Source organism: Ambystoma mexicanum, chromosome 14 (genome assembly GCF_040938575.1).
Source record: "Ambystoma mexicanum isolate Mex_15411 chromosome 14, UKY_AmexF1_1, whole genome shotgun sequence".
Classification (NCBI taxonomy): Eukaryota; Metazoa; Chordata; class Amphibia; order Caudata; family Ambystomatidae; genus Ambystoma; species Ambystoma mexicanum.
The window spans coordinates 95,944,976-95,964,822 of NC_090940.1; the positions used below are offsets into that span (position 1 = coordinate 95,944,976).

Consider the following 19,847-nt stretch of genomic DNA (forward strand, 5'->3'; position numbering starts at 1 on the left):
GTCACGCATAATCTTTTCATGGTTTACACGTTTCCAATTGTTGGGGTCTAATGGCCTTATCGGTTCCTAGTGATTCTCCAGCATGGGGTCTGGCATGGATTCACATGCTCATGAATATTCCCCGTCGTCAGGCTGGGAATCCTCGGTAAAGAAAAAATCAGTATCGGTATCAGTTTCGTTTCTGATCTGTCTTTCGTAGTAGTAACCAATCACTGATCTCTGCGTCATACTGACCACAGCCAATGACTGCCCTCTACCTAAGCCCCGCCTCTGGCAGCCATCTTCAGATTTTTACCTCACGTTCAAGTGTTGGGAGTCCTCGTGCTTAGCTCTCGAGCTTTTACTGCGTGTTTCGCGCTTTTTCAGGTGAATTTTCTCATTTTTTCGGTTAATCGAGCCTCAATCTCCACAGTTTCTACTCCCGTTAACGGCTACCCGTTGCAGGATTTCCTACGCCCCTCAAGGGTGAAGATTTCGTCGAATCAACTTCTTGGAGGATTCCAGAAGATTCGTGGCCTACTTCGAGATGGCCCAGGATGCGAGCTCGTCGCCCGGACCCAAGCTGTTTCGCATCTGCCCTGGATGCGGGCTGCAGAATGCGTTTAAGGAAGACCAACATTCGCGATGCCTCTACTGTCTTCATGGGGACAAGACTCATGTAGAGAAGGACTCAGTTCTGCAAGAACTTGTCGGAGCGGACCATGAGGGACCGCCGATCCCGTCTCGCAAGATGGTTGGAGAAGGGCTCGACGGGTGAGAAGAAGGGGTCCGAGCGGGCTTCTAAGTCCTGTGCGGGCGCCCCGGCGACGGGGGCCCAACACCAGGCCAAGCGCCGCAAGTCCGCTGGCTCCGGGAGCGCCGAAAGGTCGAGCTCTTCGGTCGCCAGGCAGGGCACACCTTCCCCGGCGCCGTCAACCACGAGCCAGCGCTCCGGTTCGGGGAAGAGAAAGTCAGAGACCCCAGGTAAGCTTCGGGAGAAGCCCCGTCCGATCTCGGAAGAGGGGGAGCGAGGCGTCGCCCCTCCCCCGAAGGAGAAGGCCCGGGACACACCTAAGGTGGTGAAGGCCCCTACCCAGCAGGCGAGGGCCTCTAGCCAGGCTATCGAAGCGACTCTGGCCAAGCCGGCAGAGACACCGCCAGCGGAGACGGCCTCCGGGTCTAGTTTCCCTGCCGCCAAGGAGGGAATCCTCTTTTCAGCCCATCGTCGTGGCCGCCATGATGGAAGAAGCGAGGGGGGGCACAGTGCCCTCCTCGAGCTCGGAGTCAGCCTCGGAGGAGGAACTGACCGAGGCCGTGAGGAACCTCGAAGTCCAATTTGAGAAGGCTCGATCCCGTCAGGAAGATCCTCGGGAGATAACAGAGGAAGACGACGATGGTGAGGAAGAGCGGCCTTCCCTTCCGGCGCAGCCGGATCCTAGGCCTCAGGATGGCTCGGCGGCCATTTTGTCTGCCATCCAGTCCTTCTGCTCTGAGATGGGGACGAGATTCCCACGGCCCAGGCCGGAGGACCCGCAACCTGGCCCGTCGGGAAGTCCTCAGAATAAACGACGGAGGACCCAACCCTCTCCTCTGCTCGCCCCCGTAAGGCCTACAGTTCCCTCCTCATCCTCCCACGAGTCGGGAGATGACGGTGCGTTGGGCTCGACGACGGGTTCTGAGCCCTTCTCCCGTCGCACGGGCCTCGCCGCCCGATGAGATTGGCTCATTCCATGCCATGATCGCCAGGGCGTCCGAATTGTTCCAGCTCTGCCCGGAGGAGCAGAAAAAGGAAGGTTTCCTCTATCAGCACCGGGAGGCCAAGAGGAAGACGGTCATCGCGGTGCCCCTAATCGATGACATCTGGGAGGAGGGCCTGTCGGTCCTCAAGAACCCCTCCACGGCACCGGCCAAACGGGACTGGTACGAGAAGAAGTACCGGGTCCCCGAAACCGCTCCCCTGTGCCTCAGGGCCCAGCCAACGCCAGACTCGGTCGTCTCGGCGGCGGCGAAGAAGAAAGCGGCGGGGTCAGGAGCCTCGTCGAATTCCCCGCCGGACGGCGAGGGAAAGAAGTTGGACGCCATGGGGCGGCGGGTCATTTCGTCGGCGGTGACGACGATCAAAGCGGCCAATGCCCTGGCGATCGTGGCCCGTTACGACAGAGAGCTCTGGTTTAAGCTGGCCCCCATATTGGACTTCCTGCCGGACGACAAGAGGTCCGAGGCCCTGGAAATACTGCAAGAGGGCGAGGTGGCGTCGGATCATGCCATAAAGGTGGCAACCGATATTGCCGATACCGGGTTCTGCCAGCTGGGCAATGGTGTTTGCCTACGACGATGGGGTTGGCTCCGGGCGACCGACTTCCGTCAGGACGTCCAGACCAGGGTGTTGGGCATGCCGTTCGACGGCAGCAACTTGTTCGGGAAGGCGGTGGACGAAATCCCTCCAAGCCATAAAAACGGAGACGGCCCGCGCCCTAGGAGCCCTTCAGCAACGACGGTCCTTTCGGAGCTCCGGAGGCAGACAGGGTGCCTCCAAGGGATCCAGCGGTGGCGCGTCGTCCTACCGCCAGGCGGCTTGCTCCTCGTCTCAGGAGGCCTACAGGGGTTGCGGCAAGCAGGGAGCGCCTCGCCGCTGTCAGCAAGGTGGCCAGGGCGGTAAGGCCACCACCTCCAAGCAGGACTGACCCGGCGGTGTCTCGGTTCCCCACCGAAGCACCCCGGTGGGAGGCCGGCTGACGAACTTCGTCGGCGTATGGAAGTCCATCTCCACCGACCGTTGGGTGCTGGATACCCTGGCAAGAGGACACACTATCGAATTCCTGAAGAAGTGCCCTCACGTTCCACCTGTGGCCAGGAAGGAAAACCACATCCCGCAACTGCTGTTGGAAGTACGGGCCATGCTCAGGAAAGGCGCCATCGAGCTTGTCCCGAAGAGGCTCCGGGGTATACTCAAGGTACTTCCTCGTCAGGAAGAAGACGGGCGGCTGGCGCCCCATCCTGGACCTTCGTCGTTTGAACAAATACATCAGATTACAAAAGTTCAGGATGGTCACCCTCCAGCACGTACTGGGACAGCTGGAGGAAGGCGACTTTCTATCGTCGTTGGACCTGGAGGATGCATACTTCCACGTTCCCATCCTCAAAAATCACCGAAAGTTCCTCAGGTTCGTCGTCCAGGGACGCCACTACCAATTCAGAGCACTGCTGTTCGGATTGAAGTCGGCCCCCAGGGTCTTTACCAAGTGCCTAGCACCAGTGGCGGCGCGGCTGCGCCTGCAGGGGATTCACGTCTACCCCTACCTGGACGACTGGCTCATCCGCTCAAGGACGAGGGAGCTCGCCGTCGAACACACTGCGAGGACCGCCCAGCTACTCAGACCTGGGATTCGCCATAAACTACCCAAAGTCCCACCTGGTGCCGTCGCAGGTGGCCCTGTTTCTGGGAGCGAAGCTCGATACAGTGAGGTGCCTGGCGGCCCCGTCGTAAGAACGGACGAAGACCATTCTAGGCAAGGTGCAGCGCCTGCTTGCCACGGACGTGCCAGGGTGAGGTCCATCAAGTCCCTCCTGGGGATGATGTCCTCTTGCATCTACCTGGTGCACCTCTGCAGACTACGGATGCGCCCTCTTCAAGAATTTCTCGACGCCCGTTGGATGCAGGCGATGGGCACCTTCGAAGACAGGTTCCCCCTCAACGAGGGGTTCCGGCGGGCGATTCAGTGGTGGGGCGTTCGAGCACACCTTACGGCGGGCAAGGACTTTCAGACGCCGGCGTACCAGGAAACGGTGACGACGGATGCCTCCCTGGAAGGCTGGGGCACCCACACCGGGGATCTACACGCAAGAGGCCTCTGGCTCCCGGAGGAGAGGCTCCTGCACATCAACGTCCTGGAACTCTGAGCCGTGTTCTGGGCTCTCAAATCGTTCCTCCCGTTGCTCAAGGGCAAGGTGGTGCGGATCTTCACGGACAACACCACGACAATGTTTTACATACGGAAGCAGGGAGGCACCAGATCCCCAGACCTATCCAAGGAGGCACAGGATCTGTGGCACTGGGCGGTCGCCCAGGGGATGTTCCTGGTTCCCTTCCACCTGGCAGGAGAAAGAAACACCATCGCCGACTCGCTCAGCAGGGAGCTGTGCGCGTGTCACGATTGGGAACTGCGCCAGGATCAGGTGGATCAACTCTTCCGACGATGGGGCAAACCCCAAATCGACCTGTTCGCGACAGCGACGAACTCGAAGTGCAAGAGGTACGCCAGCAGGTTTCCCCAGCCGAGAAGCATGGGCGATGCGTTCTCGTTCCCCCTGGGACGGCCTATACCTGTATGCGTGCCCTCCGTTGCTGCTTCGACTCATCAGCCAGCTCAAGAGGTCCCGGTGCCGGATGATCCTCGTCGCACCGGCGTGGCCGAGGCAGATCTGGTTCCCGGACCTTCTGGACTTGTCAACGTCCCCTCCCATCAAGCTGTCGGCGGACGCGGACCTTCTCTCCAGAGAAGGAGGTGCCATCTTCCACCACGACCCCGCGTCGTTGAACCTGCAGGCTTGGCTCCTGCAGCGCTAGAATTTGGAGGCTACGATTTACCGGCCGATTGCAGAGAGGTTCTTGCAAAGGCCAGGGCGTCCTCGACTCTCAAATGCTAAGGTCATAAGTGGAAGAGGTTCTCCATCTGGTGCCGAGCACAGAAGATCAACCCCCTACGGATTACGGCCCCTCAAGTGCTGCTGTACCTGCTATCGCTGGCAAAGGCTGGGCTAGCCCATGCCTCAATTAAGATTCATCTGGCGGCTATCTCCAGATATACCAGAAGTACAGGACGGACGTCCCTGTGGTCTCATCGACTGGTAAAAGAGTTTATGAAAGGACTGTTCCGGTCGTTCCCGCCGGTGAAAGCCCCAGCCCCGTCGTGGGAACTTAACGTGGTGCTGACCAGGCTCATGGGGCCCCCATTCAAGCCGATGCACTCCGCACCGATGAAGTTTGTGTCGTGGAAGACTGCGTTCCTGGTGGCCATTACCTCCGCACGGCGAGTGTGAGAGATCCAGGCCCTATCCTGCAAAGCACCGTACCTGCCTTTCCATGCCTTGAGGGTGGTGCTTAGGACGCACCCCTCCTTTATGCCCAAGGTGCCGTCGGACTTCCATCTTAACGAGTCCTTGGTGTTACCTGTTTTCTTCCCATCTCCTTCGTCGCTGGCCGAGAGGACTTTGCACTCGCTGGATGTGGCTAGAGCGCTGAAGTTCTACGTGGACCGCACAAAGAGTTTTCGGAGGACATCACAGCTGTTCGTGAGCTTTGGACCTGTGAATCAAGGGAAGGCGCTCTCGAAGTCTTCTATTTCCAGATGGCTCTCCGGCTGCATCATGCACTGTCACCGGTTGGCTAACCGACCGCTGCCAGGCCGTCCGAGAGCCCATTCGACCAGAGCGATCTCTGCTACTACGGCGTTCTTATCTGGTGTGCCCCTGCTGGACATCTGCAGGGCTGCTACGTGGAGGTCAACGCACACCTTCACGAGATTCTACTGCGTCGATCGGGATTCCATGGAGGAGTCCAGGGTCGGCCAGGCAGTGCTGCGCAACCTGTTCGCTTAAGGTGAGCCTGGTGAGGAGGTAAGAGATGCTTAATGTTGAGTTTTTTGTATTGCTTAATGTTGAGCCTTTTGCCACCCCCCGTGGTTGTGCATGTGTGTACTGCTATTTATTCTTATATTCATGAGCATGTGAATCCATGCCAGACCCCATGCTGGAGAAGGAACAAGTTACTTACCTCTAACTGTTGTTCTCCAGCATGGGTCTGGCATGGATTCACATGCGAACCCTCCCGCCTACCCCTCTGCGGCTCTTCACTTGGTCATACTGCCACTTCACGTGCTACCAAATCTGAAGATGGCTGCCAGAGGCGGGGCTTAGGTAGAGGGCAGTCATTGGCTGTGGTCAGTATGACACAGAGATCAGTGATTGGTTACTACTACGAAAGACAGATCAGAAACGAAACAGATACTGATTTTTTCTTGTGAATCCATGCCAGACCCATGCTGGAGAACAGTTACAGGTAAGTAACTTGTTCCTTCCATCGACAGCCATACCATTGACAACCATACCATTGACAAAAAAAGCATCTAAAAAACCATTGAATGCTTTAAAAAAAAAAAAGTTTACATGAAAACACATTTTTACTAAACTAAACCCTTTACCATTTAAAGAAAATGCATTCAATGTTTTTTTAGATGCATTTGTTTCAATGGTATGGTCTGTTGATGCTTTGGATTTGATGCAATGACCAGATACCGGCCTGATCACCCTTAGCGGCTAATATTTCCTTTAAATATCCCATTTTGTCTAGGTCAAAAGACCCATGCACCGGTAATTGTAAATCCGGGTTGATGACATTATATTCATGCCATTTTTGCAAAGACACTACCCCCAAGCCTCTCCTGATCGATAATTCCCATACTGGCATACCTTCCAGGGGAACAGTTACATGTGTTTCTAATTCCGCTCGACTCTTAGAACATTGCAATACCATTTCTTTCCTTTTTTTTCTTTTTGATCTCATGAGTCTTCCCTACCATGGTTTCAACTTGTGTACACCAAGTGTATTTCTCTGTGCTTCATTAGCAGTATGTTCCCATTGAAAATACATTATTTTTTCATATCAAACCGTATAACATCCCTGCATCATCACACTGTGCATGAAAGGGTCTCACCCCTTTTCCTACATTCTTATGTGCCAGTGCTTCACCAGGCATGTAAATCTTCTTTCCTCACACAGACGGGGATTCCCCGGTTGCAGAGATTGTGTCGAAGAGGTCAGCTGGTGAGTGAAGCTGTGGCTGCTGGAAAGCTCTTGTCTAAATAACTGCAGTTCACTCCCGCGCCCTACTCCCAACCTTTGCCTGCTCTCCGACCGTGGCACATTAGTCCAACTGGATCTTAACTGCAATGAAGTTCCATCTGGGATTGCCAATTTGTGGGACACTACTTTTCAGCATGCCCACCTGTGTGCACAAATAACTTGAATAAAAACACCAACACGGCAGGTTTTTTCCAAAGGAAATTCAGAAAGGTTTATGTTGCTTCAAGCAAGCTCAGCATGATGTACTCTTTCGTCTGGGCTTCCTAACCTCTCTCCCCCTTTGACAAGAACAAACCGCTTTATACACTTCAGCACAAGTAGCTTTATAACGCGACATTTACTCGTGGGCTAAAGGTGGACGGAGACCAACATCTTAGCTAACCCCCACACAGCTGTTTGGCTAATTTAATGCACTGGCCTACTTCACAAGCACATGCGAGCAGTCAATCCAAACAAGGGAATTCTGTTTCTGCAAGCTAAGGTCCTTTTTAAATAATGTGTGCAGGTACCTCATTATAGAACCTATTTTAAACATCTTTAAAGGGCATTCAAAATTAAAATACATTCACAATTGGGAGTAGGACTTTCTCAATCTGGCCAAACCTTCTGAAGCTTTGCCCACTAACTTTAAAAACCCATCCCTAAGATTTATGGTGCCTTGTGCCCAAAAGGTTATCAAAGTTTCACACAGTATGAAGATTTCCAAGTGGTAGAGGAAAAATGGTTCTAGTGAATTGTCCCCCAATTTAGGAAAGATTGCCAGGGGTTGCAGGTTCGAGCACTTTTACAGTCACCGACAAATGCTGGTGCATGGTCTTCAGGATGGAGAATGCAGAAGAACTCTATGCAGGGCCCCTCTCGGCACTTGACTGGATGCAGGAAAGCTGTTTTGGACGACTGCCACAGATGCACGGCGACACAGGGGTGGGACACAGCTGTCTGGTCGGGCTTCACCTCCTATCTTGGGTATCCTTGCTGCTGGAGCCATGAAATTTGGCATGGACGCCTCCAGTGGCACAAGCTGTGGATACCCAAAGTCCTGGGCCTCAGCACTGAACAACGCTGGCTGCAGCACAGTAGCCCAAGCGCTGAACACCGCTGGCTGCAGCACAGTAGCCTAAGCTCTGCGCTGGTCAGACCCAGAATGGTTCAGGGACCCCTCCGAAGGCTCTTCTTCGCAGGACACCGGACAGATATCTGGAATGGATGGTTAACCGCTCCAGGGGTTGAAGCTTCTTTGCGGGACTTCTGGGGATCACCTACAGGACATCATCTACAAGACAGGGCTCTTCCAGGACAGCTGCAGGAGTTGGTCGCCAGGCCTCCTTCGGATCCGGTCCACGGTCTCCTTGCATGTCTTGCAGCTGGACAGGATACTTGGCTCCTTCAAGTTTATTGTAGGTTCTCCATGCCGCGTTCTTTCGAGAGGAGTGCCTGCTACCTTTTTTGTCCCCATAGAACGGATGCAAGGGGTCCTACTCTTATCCAAAAGGCAGTTAGGAGCCAAAACACCCACTCGGCAATCTAAGATCTGGCCGACATGGACACCCCAACAGTGGTCCAATCGGGACCACTGGGGGGCAGAGCTCATGCATACCATTCAGACGCACTGAAACCAGTTTGTGGATTGGGACCAGACAGTCCCAACCCACTTCCTGGCAGAAAACACACATGGCCCTGCAGTAGCCTGTGAACAACTGTAGCTTTCCCACGCTCGAAGTCTATAAGGATTTTCCTGTTCTAACGGGTCAGGAAGAAGGGTTAGTGACGAGATGGCCAAGGGACAAACAAAAATAATTGTACCACGGCCATGTGTGGACACTAGCCACGGCAAGTAGCCAAACGCGGTGAGGCTAAATTAAAAATACACTACAAAATAGCAAAAAGTAACTGCTGCCATCAGCTTGTCCCTTAGGCCCACCAAAAGTAACCAAAAATCCTTAGTCTAAGGCGAACACAAAGTGTACTCCATTGTACTGCATTGTAAGATGTATTGTAAAATGATAAAACTTACCAAAAGTGACAACTAAGTTACAAGACTAAGGGAAACAATGTTTCCCTGTACTGACGGCCTGAAGGACCTGTCAGTTTCCCCATGACACATAAGAAAAATCCAGTGTAGCGAAGCTGAAGGCTTCACTGCACTGCAAATAGTACAGGTCATATTAAAAGATTAAAAGCAAAATGTTTGGGGGTCCATAAAAATGTAGGGAAAGGTGCTGTAAAGAGAAATCTTTCCGAACAGTGCTCAAACCTCTTTTTATTTATGGTGTCATCAAAAACGCGAGTTCCCATGTGCTTTTGTGTCTTGAATTTGGGAGAACATTTTTCAATACCAGTGTGTGCCCCTCCGGTGCCAATTGGTTTCTCGCGGGTGTTTTTGTTTTATGTGTCAAGATGGTTGTCTGTGTAGGTTAATTCTTTCGCACTGTTACTGACCAGCTTCTCCCATTTACTTTCCTTACTAACATTTCTTGCATTGGATGAGGTACACAATGTTTGAAGACTTGCCGTTGTACATCCTTTTGAATCTGTATTGTTGGGTTCTGTGGGGCATTAGCTGATTTGGTGCGGATGCTTTGGTAGGTTTTGCATCACATTTTTATAGCTTTGCCACCTTGGAGTGTTGAGCTGATGTGGCCATTGACTGCAGTTGGGGGCATCTCTTGAAATGGCCTCCTCCTTACTAGGTTGATTTGTGCTACAAGGGTCTTGATTTACTATCGGTTTCTTCAGGGCTCTGCCGCTTGAACCTTCACTTCCCACAATGCACACTTGTCTTTCCTTCCTCACTTCAGGATTTAGCACTTCTCCTTCAGGGTTTTGCGGAAGCTCCTGCATGCATCCGCTATTCTCTTTCAAAGTTGGGCCTTCCGATCACTACTGGACCAGGTTCCGTGTGCTGATTATTTCCCAACTCATAGATCTGGGTTCAGGCCCTCCCTGTATGGAGTGAAGGACTTCCGGCTCCTACTCATCCAGACGTGCTCCACGTCAACTCTTGTCTGAAATAAGTCCTTTAACATTGCAGAATGAATTGATATGTTTACATACATGTAATCTCGTTGGACACTCTGGTGCGGTTTTCCAATAAGACCTGGTTCTAGGAAGGAGGTTTTTTGGGGGTAGGGTTGGGGTGGGGCGGTGGTTTCTAGCAGTTATGTACAACTTTCATCTATGGTAGTGGTGTTTGAATTGAAAGGTCTTTTAACATGTGAAGTGTGTTTTTCTAAAATGAAAGCCGTGGAGCCGCGAATCCGCAGATTCGGTTTCATAAATGACACTGCTATTAGTGAGTGTTTTTGTACTATAGCAAGTATGAAGAAAGCAGTTCTCGAAGTTTGGCATTCCATGGCAAAATGCCATAGTTATCCTAATTAAACACTGGTACTCTTGAGATTCTTTCTTTTTAACTTTTCCTATTCAGATTTTTGCAACGGATGCCTCCACCTCTGGTAGTCCCAAGGGGGGCTGACTCAGTGTTCTAGAAATTTGTCTAGTTTGTGGGAATATCAGTGGTCGAAGTGTAAGAAAAAAAGTAGTGGAACTTCCCTACTAGCCTGCCCGCTCCTCACAAACCCCATTGCCCTGCCCACTCCCACACACAATGCAAACCCCCAAACACATGTGCCTGCTGTTTAAGTGAATGTTCAGTGCAGTTTACTGAAAGTGCACGTTTCAACTTCTTCCTACACTGTTACTTTAAAACGAAACCGTTCCGGAACAGTTTCCTTTTAAAATAAAAGTATAGGAGCTGTAAAACTTCATTTTAAAAAGTATGGGAACACCGCTCCCGCTCACTTCGACCACCGGGAATAATGCTGTTCTAGTGACTTATGGCATAACCTATTTACCCAAGGTTGACTTTGTGGTCTGTGGCGGCGCCAGCTTCTTTGTCCGTTTCAGCAAAAGTCCTTCTTTGTCAGTGGCAGGTGGGTCTCAGTTCAATACAGCCCGCCACTTGTTAAAGAATGACAAAGGGCACTGTCCATAAACCACAGGACGATGGTTTGTTCGTCAGAACGAAAATGAGCGCAGAGAATTGAATTTATTTTCTTTTAGATCCTCTAAATATTGAATTGAAATTAATGGTTTTGCGTGCCGTTGTCGATCCAGCTGTTGGCTCACTATTATTGGCAAGGAGCTAGTGTTGTGGCTGGAGCGCCTTCATGCATTTCTGGGCAAACAGCGGTGTTGAGCAACACCAGAAAGGGCAACATCACTGTTAAGCCATTTATTAAGCCAGGGTGTTATAATTTAAGGTGCTCTTCTATAGGAGTAGTTGCTCTGAAGCGTCATGGCGTATCAATATAATCGTGTTCAAGCTAAAAGAAAGAGGGGAAGGCAATGAAAATGGCCGCCATGTAGCACGTGATGGCGTAATAACGTTCTCGCGTCCACAGAGAATATGCGCGATGACGTCATACGCACAAGAAGCGTATATAAACGAGCGCAATCATAACACAGATCGCGCCGAAACAAGGAGCCAGGGAAAACTGCCCGCATCGCTAAAATAACTAGGAGGTAAGCTATTTAAACCTCTGATTCCTTTGTTTTTTCCCCCGTAACTTTAGACTATATCTTTGAAATCTAACAAAGAGTGACCATTTAAAAATGGTAACCCTGTTGTACAATTTTTTCTACTCTAGACAGAAAAGATACTTTATCAGATAAATAATATGGAGTGAAATATTAAATTCCTTTTCTAACTGAACTTGAATCAACGAAACTTGGTGAGTGCCATAACATGATATTGTTGAAATGAAAAACCAAATTTTTGAAATGCTTTTCAAACAAATTTCATCAAACAATTTTAATTCTTGTGCTGTACTTAGGATGTATAGATTTTGAATACTTTTCTTTTTTCCACTTTTCTTCTTTGTTTTTCAAAAAAAGAATGACAAAACTCTCCCGATGATCACCTGTGACCTAAACAGGCGTGAAACACATGTAAAGAGTGATGAGAATGGCCACAACAGTATACTAATGCATTAGTAAAATGGAGATTATCTAAATGAGAACGTGAAGGTCTTTTCTTCCAAAGACAACTTGGAATGGCACTAAAAAATGATAATTGATATTGGAATGTCGTAAGTGGAATTGTAAACATTTGAAAGTCTTAACTACTATCTATGGCAACCTAGATAACATTACAAAATCACAGCTGACGTCCAAAAAGAATTAACTGGAACAATTTTATTTTGGATCTTGCCCAGGGAAACAGTCCCAACAAATTGGTTGCAATCAGTGAGTTAAATAAATACTCTTCTATAGGAGTAGCTGCTCTGAAGCTCAGCGGTGGATCCATTTTATAGGCTAAGTAGTAATTAAGCAAACCTATTTTTATTTACTTTATTTTATTGGTAATGTATATGCCTCTTACTGCTGGACTCCTGCAGCTTCTAAGCAATGGACCATGTGAAATTAACATTTTAGTTAAACTGTTATCCCAAGTGTGCATTTCACCCCTGCAGCAACCAACTGTGGCCGTTTTGGCAGCAAGGTTTTCAATGTCCGAATATACTGCTATCTTAAGGCGGTTTATAGTTGAATGACCCAAGTGAAGGTGTGGGGCTCATCAGCTGATTTGATCACCAGAGACTAGCCGTTTTTAGGTCTTTAATTGGAGTGGAAGTGCATGTTTGGAAATAAATTGTCCTTTGTTGGAATAGCCAGGGTTTTCAGATAAAATGTCCTCTGAGAGGAGGCACAGTCTCCATTGCAGAGGGTCAGCCGGCTCTGGAACGAATGTGAAAAGCATGTACAAGTGCAGTCTGCTCTGCAACCACATAACAAATCCCCTCTAGAAGAGCCGGAGGTCCCCTAGAGGAGGCACTCAAAGCTTTCTTTAAAGCTGAGCTTCACATCTTTCCAATGCCAAAGATAATCGTGGCCGGCAGAGTAGTCAGCTGAAAAGAAACCTTAGTCATGTTTTATAGCTTCGATTCATTGCCTAAAATAAGTGAAATGGATCAATATAAATGGATGCTAGTTACACGGTCCAGGAATGTGCTTAGACTGCATCTAGCTTAGAAACGCATGTCTGAAGGCTGCACAACTAATGAAGGTAAATTCACACCTTTACCAATCAAGGGGTTAAAGAATAAAATTGCTTTGGCAGGGGCCGCTAGACTAACACTTTTTAAATATGAACATAAAGGCTGCACTTATGGTCCTACAACATGATTTTATTAATGTTTTGTCTGTCATTCTTTCCTCAGCGACCCAGGAGGTGGGATGGAGATGTCAGAGTTCATAAGAGAAGCCACGCCTCCAGTAGGTTGCAGTTCGAGGAATTCTTTTTCTGGTCTCGATCCAACCCGTCAGGTAGGATGCGCTTATGATTAAATCACTTTTGGCTTAAAGTATATCCCAAGGTGAGCTGGCAGGGTTGCACTGGTTCGAGATTGCCTTATTGAGTACGCAGATGTATTTATTATACCGTAAGTGAAACTTCAGCTGTAAGGCACTTGATAGTTGGCGCTAATCACTTGAAATGCAAGTAGAGCAGTGAATAAATTAGTTATCAAAAATTGATTAGGAGAGTTTGCTAATTAAATTGTTCTTGATTAGCAAACAAACCCATTTGATTAGCAATTGTGTACGAATGGTTTTAATGCCACCAGAAGATACTTGTACCCAAGATATAAAATGAGCAACAAAGCAGCAGTTTTGTGTACTGCTGAAGTAAGACATTAGTGAGATAGGTAGGCCTTGCAAATTCTTTAAAATTCCACTAGACCTACAGGTTGAGTAACTTAGTTTACCCACTCGACTCAAGAGACATGCACTAGACCCATGGTAACGGATGACAAAAAAATGTAAATGCACTTTCTGGAAAATGGTGCATGCACCCCAAACCCACTTTAGATTGGCACGCTCCTGCCACCCAGAGGCCAGCCGTGCAAAATGAAACTTTTATTTCACATTTACTGCAAACCAAGGAAAGTTTAAATAAGTTTCCAACATCCCCAGCAAATGGTACAGGCCCTTCTTAAAATCTGCTCGACTAAGCGAGTGGGCGAAAATACTTTGCAAGCCCTGGATGATTGTCTGTAAAAAGGTTAGCTGCATGAATGGACACAAATAGATATGATGAAAAGGCTCTAAAAACTGTTTGCCCAGCTCTCTACTGCAGGTGCACATACATAATGCAATCCTAATCATAGAGCAAAGTGAGCTCTGGAAACCAACAATGTGCAGTTTTATAGTAGACCTGTAGATGTAGACTGGATGAAACTATTGATCGCTACTTAAGTAAATATCAAGTTAGCTTTGTGTATTCATTATGTAAAAGACTAAGCAGAGTGGATGCTGTATCAGACAGAGAACTGGGCAAACAAAGGCAGAATATTGTAGTTTGCGACCATCTCACTTTCAGGGTAGCGGGTATAAAGCAACATGGTAAGATAGAATGTCAAGTATGGGGATCAGCTCATGGGTTGAGCACCAGTTGCAAGCTTTATGTAACCAGCAGGCCACAGAACTAGGTTTGCCTTCAAAGCATTTGGCTGCGTGGTCATGTACATTTTCAAGTGTCCACTCGTCAATGATGCTTCTTCCCCAACAAAATGAAATCTAGTTGACACTGAGATTTAGTTACACTTAACTGTAAAGCATGGAGACAATGCAATGTTTTACAGTAGCAATACTGTAATTTTGCATTATGTAACCAATTTCCTTTTTAGAAAAGGAATTGAAAGCCTTTTTAAAAATACACACACACACTGGTCTTTGGCAGATAGGATACAGTTGGCTTAACAGTATTATCCCGATTTATTTCTGGTTTGCAATTATTTGAAAACGAAATATGCATAGCACTCCCACTAAGGCCTTTTGGCACATGAGTAAAGGGGATGATTACTGCTGCACTATATCTCCATTAGCCCTATTGAACTTGCAGTGAACAGAGAAAAGAGGGTGGCAAGAGCTCTGAAGGCAAGAGGAATGCAGGGTGAGCTGTGCTTTCATTGAACAGGGTAACTTAAATAGCTAGCTTTGCTACACAAGTGCCAATTTAATTAGAATTACAGAATTGCATAGAAAATTGTTCTGCGACACTGCTTATTTTATGCCTTGGTAGAGGTTTATAAAAGATGCTTTTGTTCCATTTTCAATCCATAGAAATGCTTTAAATCCGATTGCCTGTAAATGTCCTGGTTCCAACAGTTTCCCAGGCGAATTTTATGTTACATTTAGTGCCACACTAGTGCCGGTTTTTAGTAGATCTCTTTAAGGAGATCATTGATGAAGAACAAGTGGCCGACTCCATGCAGGAAGCAGTTAATATCAGTGATCCCTAAACCGGACAAGAATCAGTCAAGTTGCAGCAATTCTAGGCCAATCTCACTACTGAATGTTTATATTAAACTTCTGGCCAAGATTTTTGCTTTAGGATCAAGCCCATACTTCTGAGATTAATTCATCAAAATCAGACAGGATTTATTGTGGGGAGAAATAGCTATGACAACCTGAGAGAACTTTGTGATGTTTCCTTAAAATGTGACCCTGTGGAACCCTATGCAGCTGTTAGCATTGCCGCTGAAAAAGCGTTCGATAGGGTCAATTGGGCTTATCATCGTCAAGTGTTCGCTAAAATAAACTGTGGCCCGGGATTTGAGATTATTTGCGGTTCTTTATAAAGACGCTTCAGCTAGAGTTTTGGTGAACGGATGCCTATCAAACAGCTGGGAAAGGAAACTGGGCAGATAAGAAATTCAGATATCTGGTTATGCAAGTAGCTAGGTGTATAAAGAGCTTATTAGCAATTAATATTTGGTGCAAGATTGAAGAATAAAAAATGCTGTGCTTAAAATGGAAATAATTGAAACTTACACTGTGGGGAAAGATAAACGTTAAGATGACCCTACTACTGAAACGTCTGTCTTAAGGATGTTGCCTCTTCCCCTGATGGGGGGTTTTGGTTTGTGATATAAACAGTTTTATGCAATTTCTTGTGGGGTGAGAACGAAAAGGCTAGGGTCCCCATGGATGTTCTTATGAGACCAGTGCGCTTGGGCGGATTCGGTTTCCCTGACATTTCATATCATAGGGCATTCTCATTACGGACATTACCTTTTTGGATGAAGGGGGATGGGAACCCCTTATTGGGAATGCATAGAGAAAAGTTTGGTTCATCCAACCCCACTAGAGTGTCTGCTTAGTATGGAAAAGAGAATGCCACTAGCAAAATCGACCCCGTTCATCAGACATATCTCAAGGTATTGGAAAAAGTATTGCTCTGATTCAGGTGTTAGCTATTCTTTAGCATGTACCCGACCTAGATGGAATCCCACAATTGCAAGGACAGCAATGCCAACTAACCAACCAACTAACAACTCCATCCCTCTGCATACACCTCTCAAACTATAACCAAACACAACCACAAGCCTTAAACGCAGCAATCCGCACAAACTTCACAACAATGCAACAACAAAACAAACCACACATAGACTTGCACAACAGCACACGACAACTACAGACCATAAAACACCCCAAGCCCAGCCGACGGACCCACCGGGCTGAGGCTGCCAACAGCACATCACTGCTCTCTTGCACTTTTCCAGCTTACTCCCACTAACCCACCCCCTCTACTCCCCTTTTTCAGAGCCGCCAGAGCGCCAGGGAACCACTTCGGTGGTGATAGTGCGCAGTACAAATGTCCTTTAACATTAACATTACCTCTTTGAATTGATGGAACTCGGAACTCTGTTTTAATATTCACCCTTTTTCATGGGCTACATGGCGATCTGCCGGCGTCAGGCACAAGTATATGACGGTGCATCTATGCTCTTGTTTGATTTTCTTAAATTCAAGTACAAGCTGAGAGTGTCTGAGGTTACCCGATATCAAACTCTGTGAAGTTGTTGGAAATGCACTAGCGCCCTTGAATGCCTTGATTAATGACAACCCGGTTACTGAATTTGTCCAGGGTCTCCCCACTTTCAGCCTCTTTCATTCATAAGTTAACACAAGCACGTAGTACCACTCCTTCAAAACATGGTACGGCTTTGTGGTAATTGGAAATGAGGTCTGAACTTTCGGACAGTGTGTGGAGTCATATCTGCGCAGGATCTTCTAGGTACAAGGTTGACTTGAACCTGCGGTTCACCCAACAGAGAGTTAATCATGGTATTTATTGGACACCCACAAGGATGAAACAAAATAAGTTGATGCAGGTAGATTTATATTGGAATTGTAAAAAGGAGGTTGGTAACTACCTGCAATGTGTTGGTCCTGTGCAAAGGTAGTGAACTTTTGAGAGGAGATTTTGCAATGAATAGAGCTGGTATTGGGCCAATCACTTCCTCGCTCACCCCGTATGTGTGTATTAAGGTTATTCCGTTTGGGTCGCCAACTCGTGTCTGATCAATCTTACTGGTCCTACAGAGTCCTTTTGTTAGCTAAAAAGCAGATTTTGACGCATTGGAAACGTGATGCTTGTCCAATGGTTGATAGCTGGCTATGAGATCTGTCCATTTTATCAAGTAGAGAGAGAACCAGTTATCCACGAATAAAAAGAATGGACAAGTATCTTGCCATTTGGAATGCTTTTAATGAATTGTTTGACATGCTTTAGATCCTTTAGCTTCCCTCCCTCCCCGATTTTTCTTTTTCTCTTTCCGTCCAGTTATCTGCTTTTCTCACCCCTTGTTTTTGTCTATCCCTCCCTTCATTTTTCTTTTCTTTTTTCTCTCTCCCTCCTTATTTTTGTAAATATGGTGCTCCATGCCATAGTTTAGATATTACCTTTTTGTTGAAAGATTTTTTGTTGTATGTTTTTTTTCTTAATTACTATCAAAAGTACCATTTGTTCTTATTCCTGTCATCTTCGTCAAACTCGGATAAAATATTTTTGGGAATAATTGCATTAAACTGTTTGCATTAGTAACCAGAATATATATATACTAAATTCAACCATTGCTAACCCTCCCTCAATAAGGACTTGAAAGTAAAACAGACTGAGAAACACACCACGTAGCTGGAGCCCCAGTTCCCAATCAAAAGTAGACTGATCGTTCTGATGACCAAGGTCAACCCACCAAGTTTGGAGAAGCTTTGATTTCTTCTGGTCACCTAATTCTACCAAAGGAATGTAAAGCCTCAATGACTGCATGAAAACAGTTGACCACTTTACAGCCATGTACAATGACATTCTGGGCATTTGTAGAAATCTATACCTCTTCATCAAGTGGCCAAGATGGAGCCTGAGAGCATATCCCCTTTCTGTCAGACAAATGATGCTCCTGCATTCTGTGTCCTTTGCTCCATACATCTGGAATGCTGTCCCTTTGAAGGGCATGGTGCTGAAGTGCATCATTGTGCAGCAATGACATTAAAAAGAATGCCAGGGATTCCCAGATGGCTGACTAGTCGGGAGGACGCACCGCCTTGCGCTCCCGACCTGCACTTACTAATATTGCTCGCCTGTTGATCTAGCGGCCCTCCCCGGCGTCGGTACGGGTGGCTGTCGGCCCCCTTGCAGTGGCTGGTGAGGCCCGGGTCGGGACCCGAGCCCCTGGTGTGGGTCTGACAGCTGGTACTGCGAGCGCCCGAGGGTCTGGGCCTGCAGAGCCGCTTAGCGAGCGGCCGCCGATGGGAGCGGGGAAGGAGCTTGAGCCCCGTGGGGTGTCTGGGGCGCCCCTGCCAGTGCTCTGCCGGTGCTTCCCTGTCGGCCCCCCGCTCCCTGGGAGTTCGGTCCCCCGAGTCGCGGGGGAGGAGCGTGGAAGGGGCCGGGAGCCGTGCCCCCGGTGTGGTCGTGGCTGACGGAGCTGGGCCCGAGGCGGTCTGAAGCCTCAGGGCTGTCCAGAGCGGCAACGGTGGTGCCTGTCCCCAGTGGAGCGGTTTGGGGAGCCCCCCTGGGCTCCGGGAGAGGAGCGAAGTTGCGGCAGCTTGGGGTAGACAGTTACCCAGATTTACAGCAGCGCCTGCCGGGCGTGTTGGAGGCAAACCCGGGGAGAGCCTGAGATTAGTGGAGGGGCTCCGGGGGGGGGGGGGGCCTGGGCGGGCATCCTGCTGGGGGTTTGTGGCCGGCCCCCGGGCTCCAAAAGAACTGATGGCCTGTGCTGCACCTACCCTTTAGGCCTGTGTGGAGGGGCCGCCTGTGTGGAGTGGTGCGGGCCTGGAGGCTCACTGCTGACAGCTTGGAGGTGGTGGGGGGGGTCCTTCCCCCGGCTGGGCCTCTTGGACTTGGGCGGGCGGACTGGCTGCTGGACCCCGCTGGGGGGCTGCTTTTGTGGATCGCCCTGCTGATCTTCAGCAACTTGCATCGTGGACGGAGAGCATTGAGGGGTGCTGGTCAATCGGTGCCCCTTTAGCAAAGTAGAAGACCCCTAGTGCCACGAGAGGGGAGTTGCTCCCGTGGTTGCTCCGCTGCCACTGGGGGCAACAGCTGCGGGGGAGTATACCCGGCTAAGTGAGGCGCTGGGTGGGCCTGTGGGTCCCTGACTTGGTTGCCCCGGAGGAGCGTGCGGGTCCGGTGTGGCCCATGTCCCTGCTTCCGTGCGGCCCCAGCGTAGGGGGTGCCTTTGAGGATGTTATTACCTCTCTGTCTTCTGCCACTTGGGCCGGCCATGTCCAGGAGCAAGGGGAAAGAATGCCCTTCCCAGGGAAAGATGTCCAGGAAAATTACAGAGGGCCCCCTTATGAAACTTTGGCCCAAGGACATGGAGACCACAGAAGCACGAGACTCGGTTCAGGGGCTGGCTGGGTCCTCCGCCGGGCCCTCCCAAGAGGGCCACAACACGCCGTTAACCCAGGAATCACTCTCGCGCCTTATGGGCGAACTGTTAGAGACTATCACGGTGGCCGGACAACAACAAATGGACAAGCTACGAGAGGACCTGGCTGAAAGCCTAGTGGATCTCAGAGACGTCAACAAGGTCGAGGAGAGAGTTGACACTAACGAGAGGTCCATCCAGGAACTGAAAGAAGATGCGAGAAATGTGGATACCCTACTCGAGACATTGGCGGTGGCTACACAAAACCTTGAGCTGCAAGGGGAAGA

The 19,847-nt window shown here is 49.1% G+C and overlaps 1 protein-coding gene across 5 annotated transcripts in view; it reads left to right on the forward strand.

Annotated features, from left to right (window-relative positions):
- The window catches only part of PCNX1 (pecanex 1), a 1,666,514-nt gene that overhangs the window by 103,177 nt on the left and 1,543,490 nt on the right, over positions 1-19,847 (forward strand). For all 5 annotated transcript variants that reach the window (XM_069638600.1, XM_069638595.1, XM_069638598.1 and 2 more), the window contains exon 3: positions 13,063-13,168. In XM_069638600.1, the coding sequence (XP_069494701.1) occupies positions 13,063-13,168 (106 nt within the window). The remainder of the gene's footprint in view (positions 1-13,062; positions 13,169-19,847) is intronic.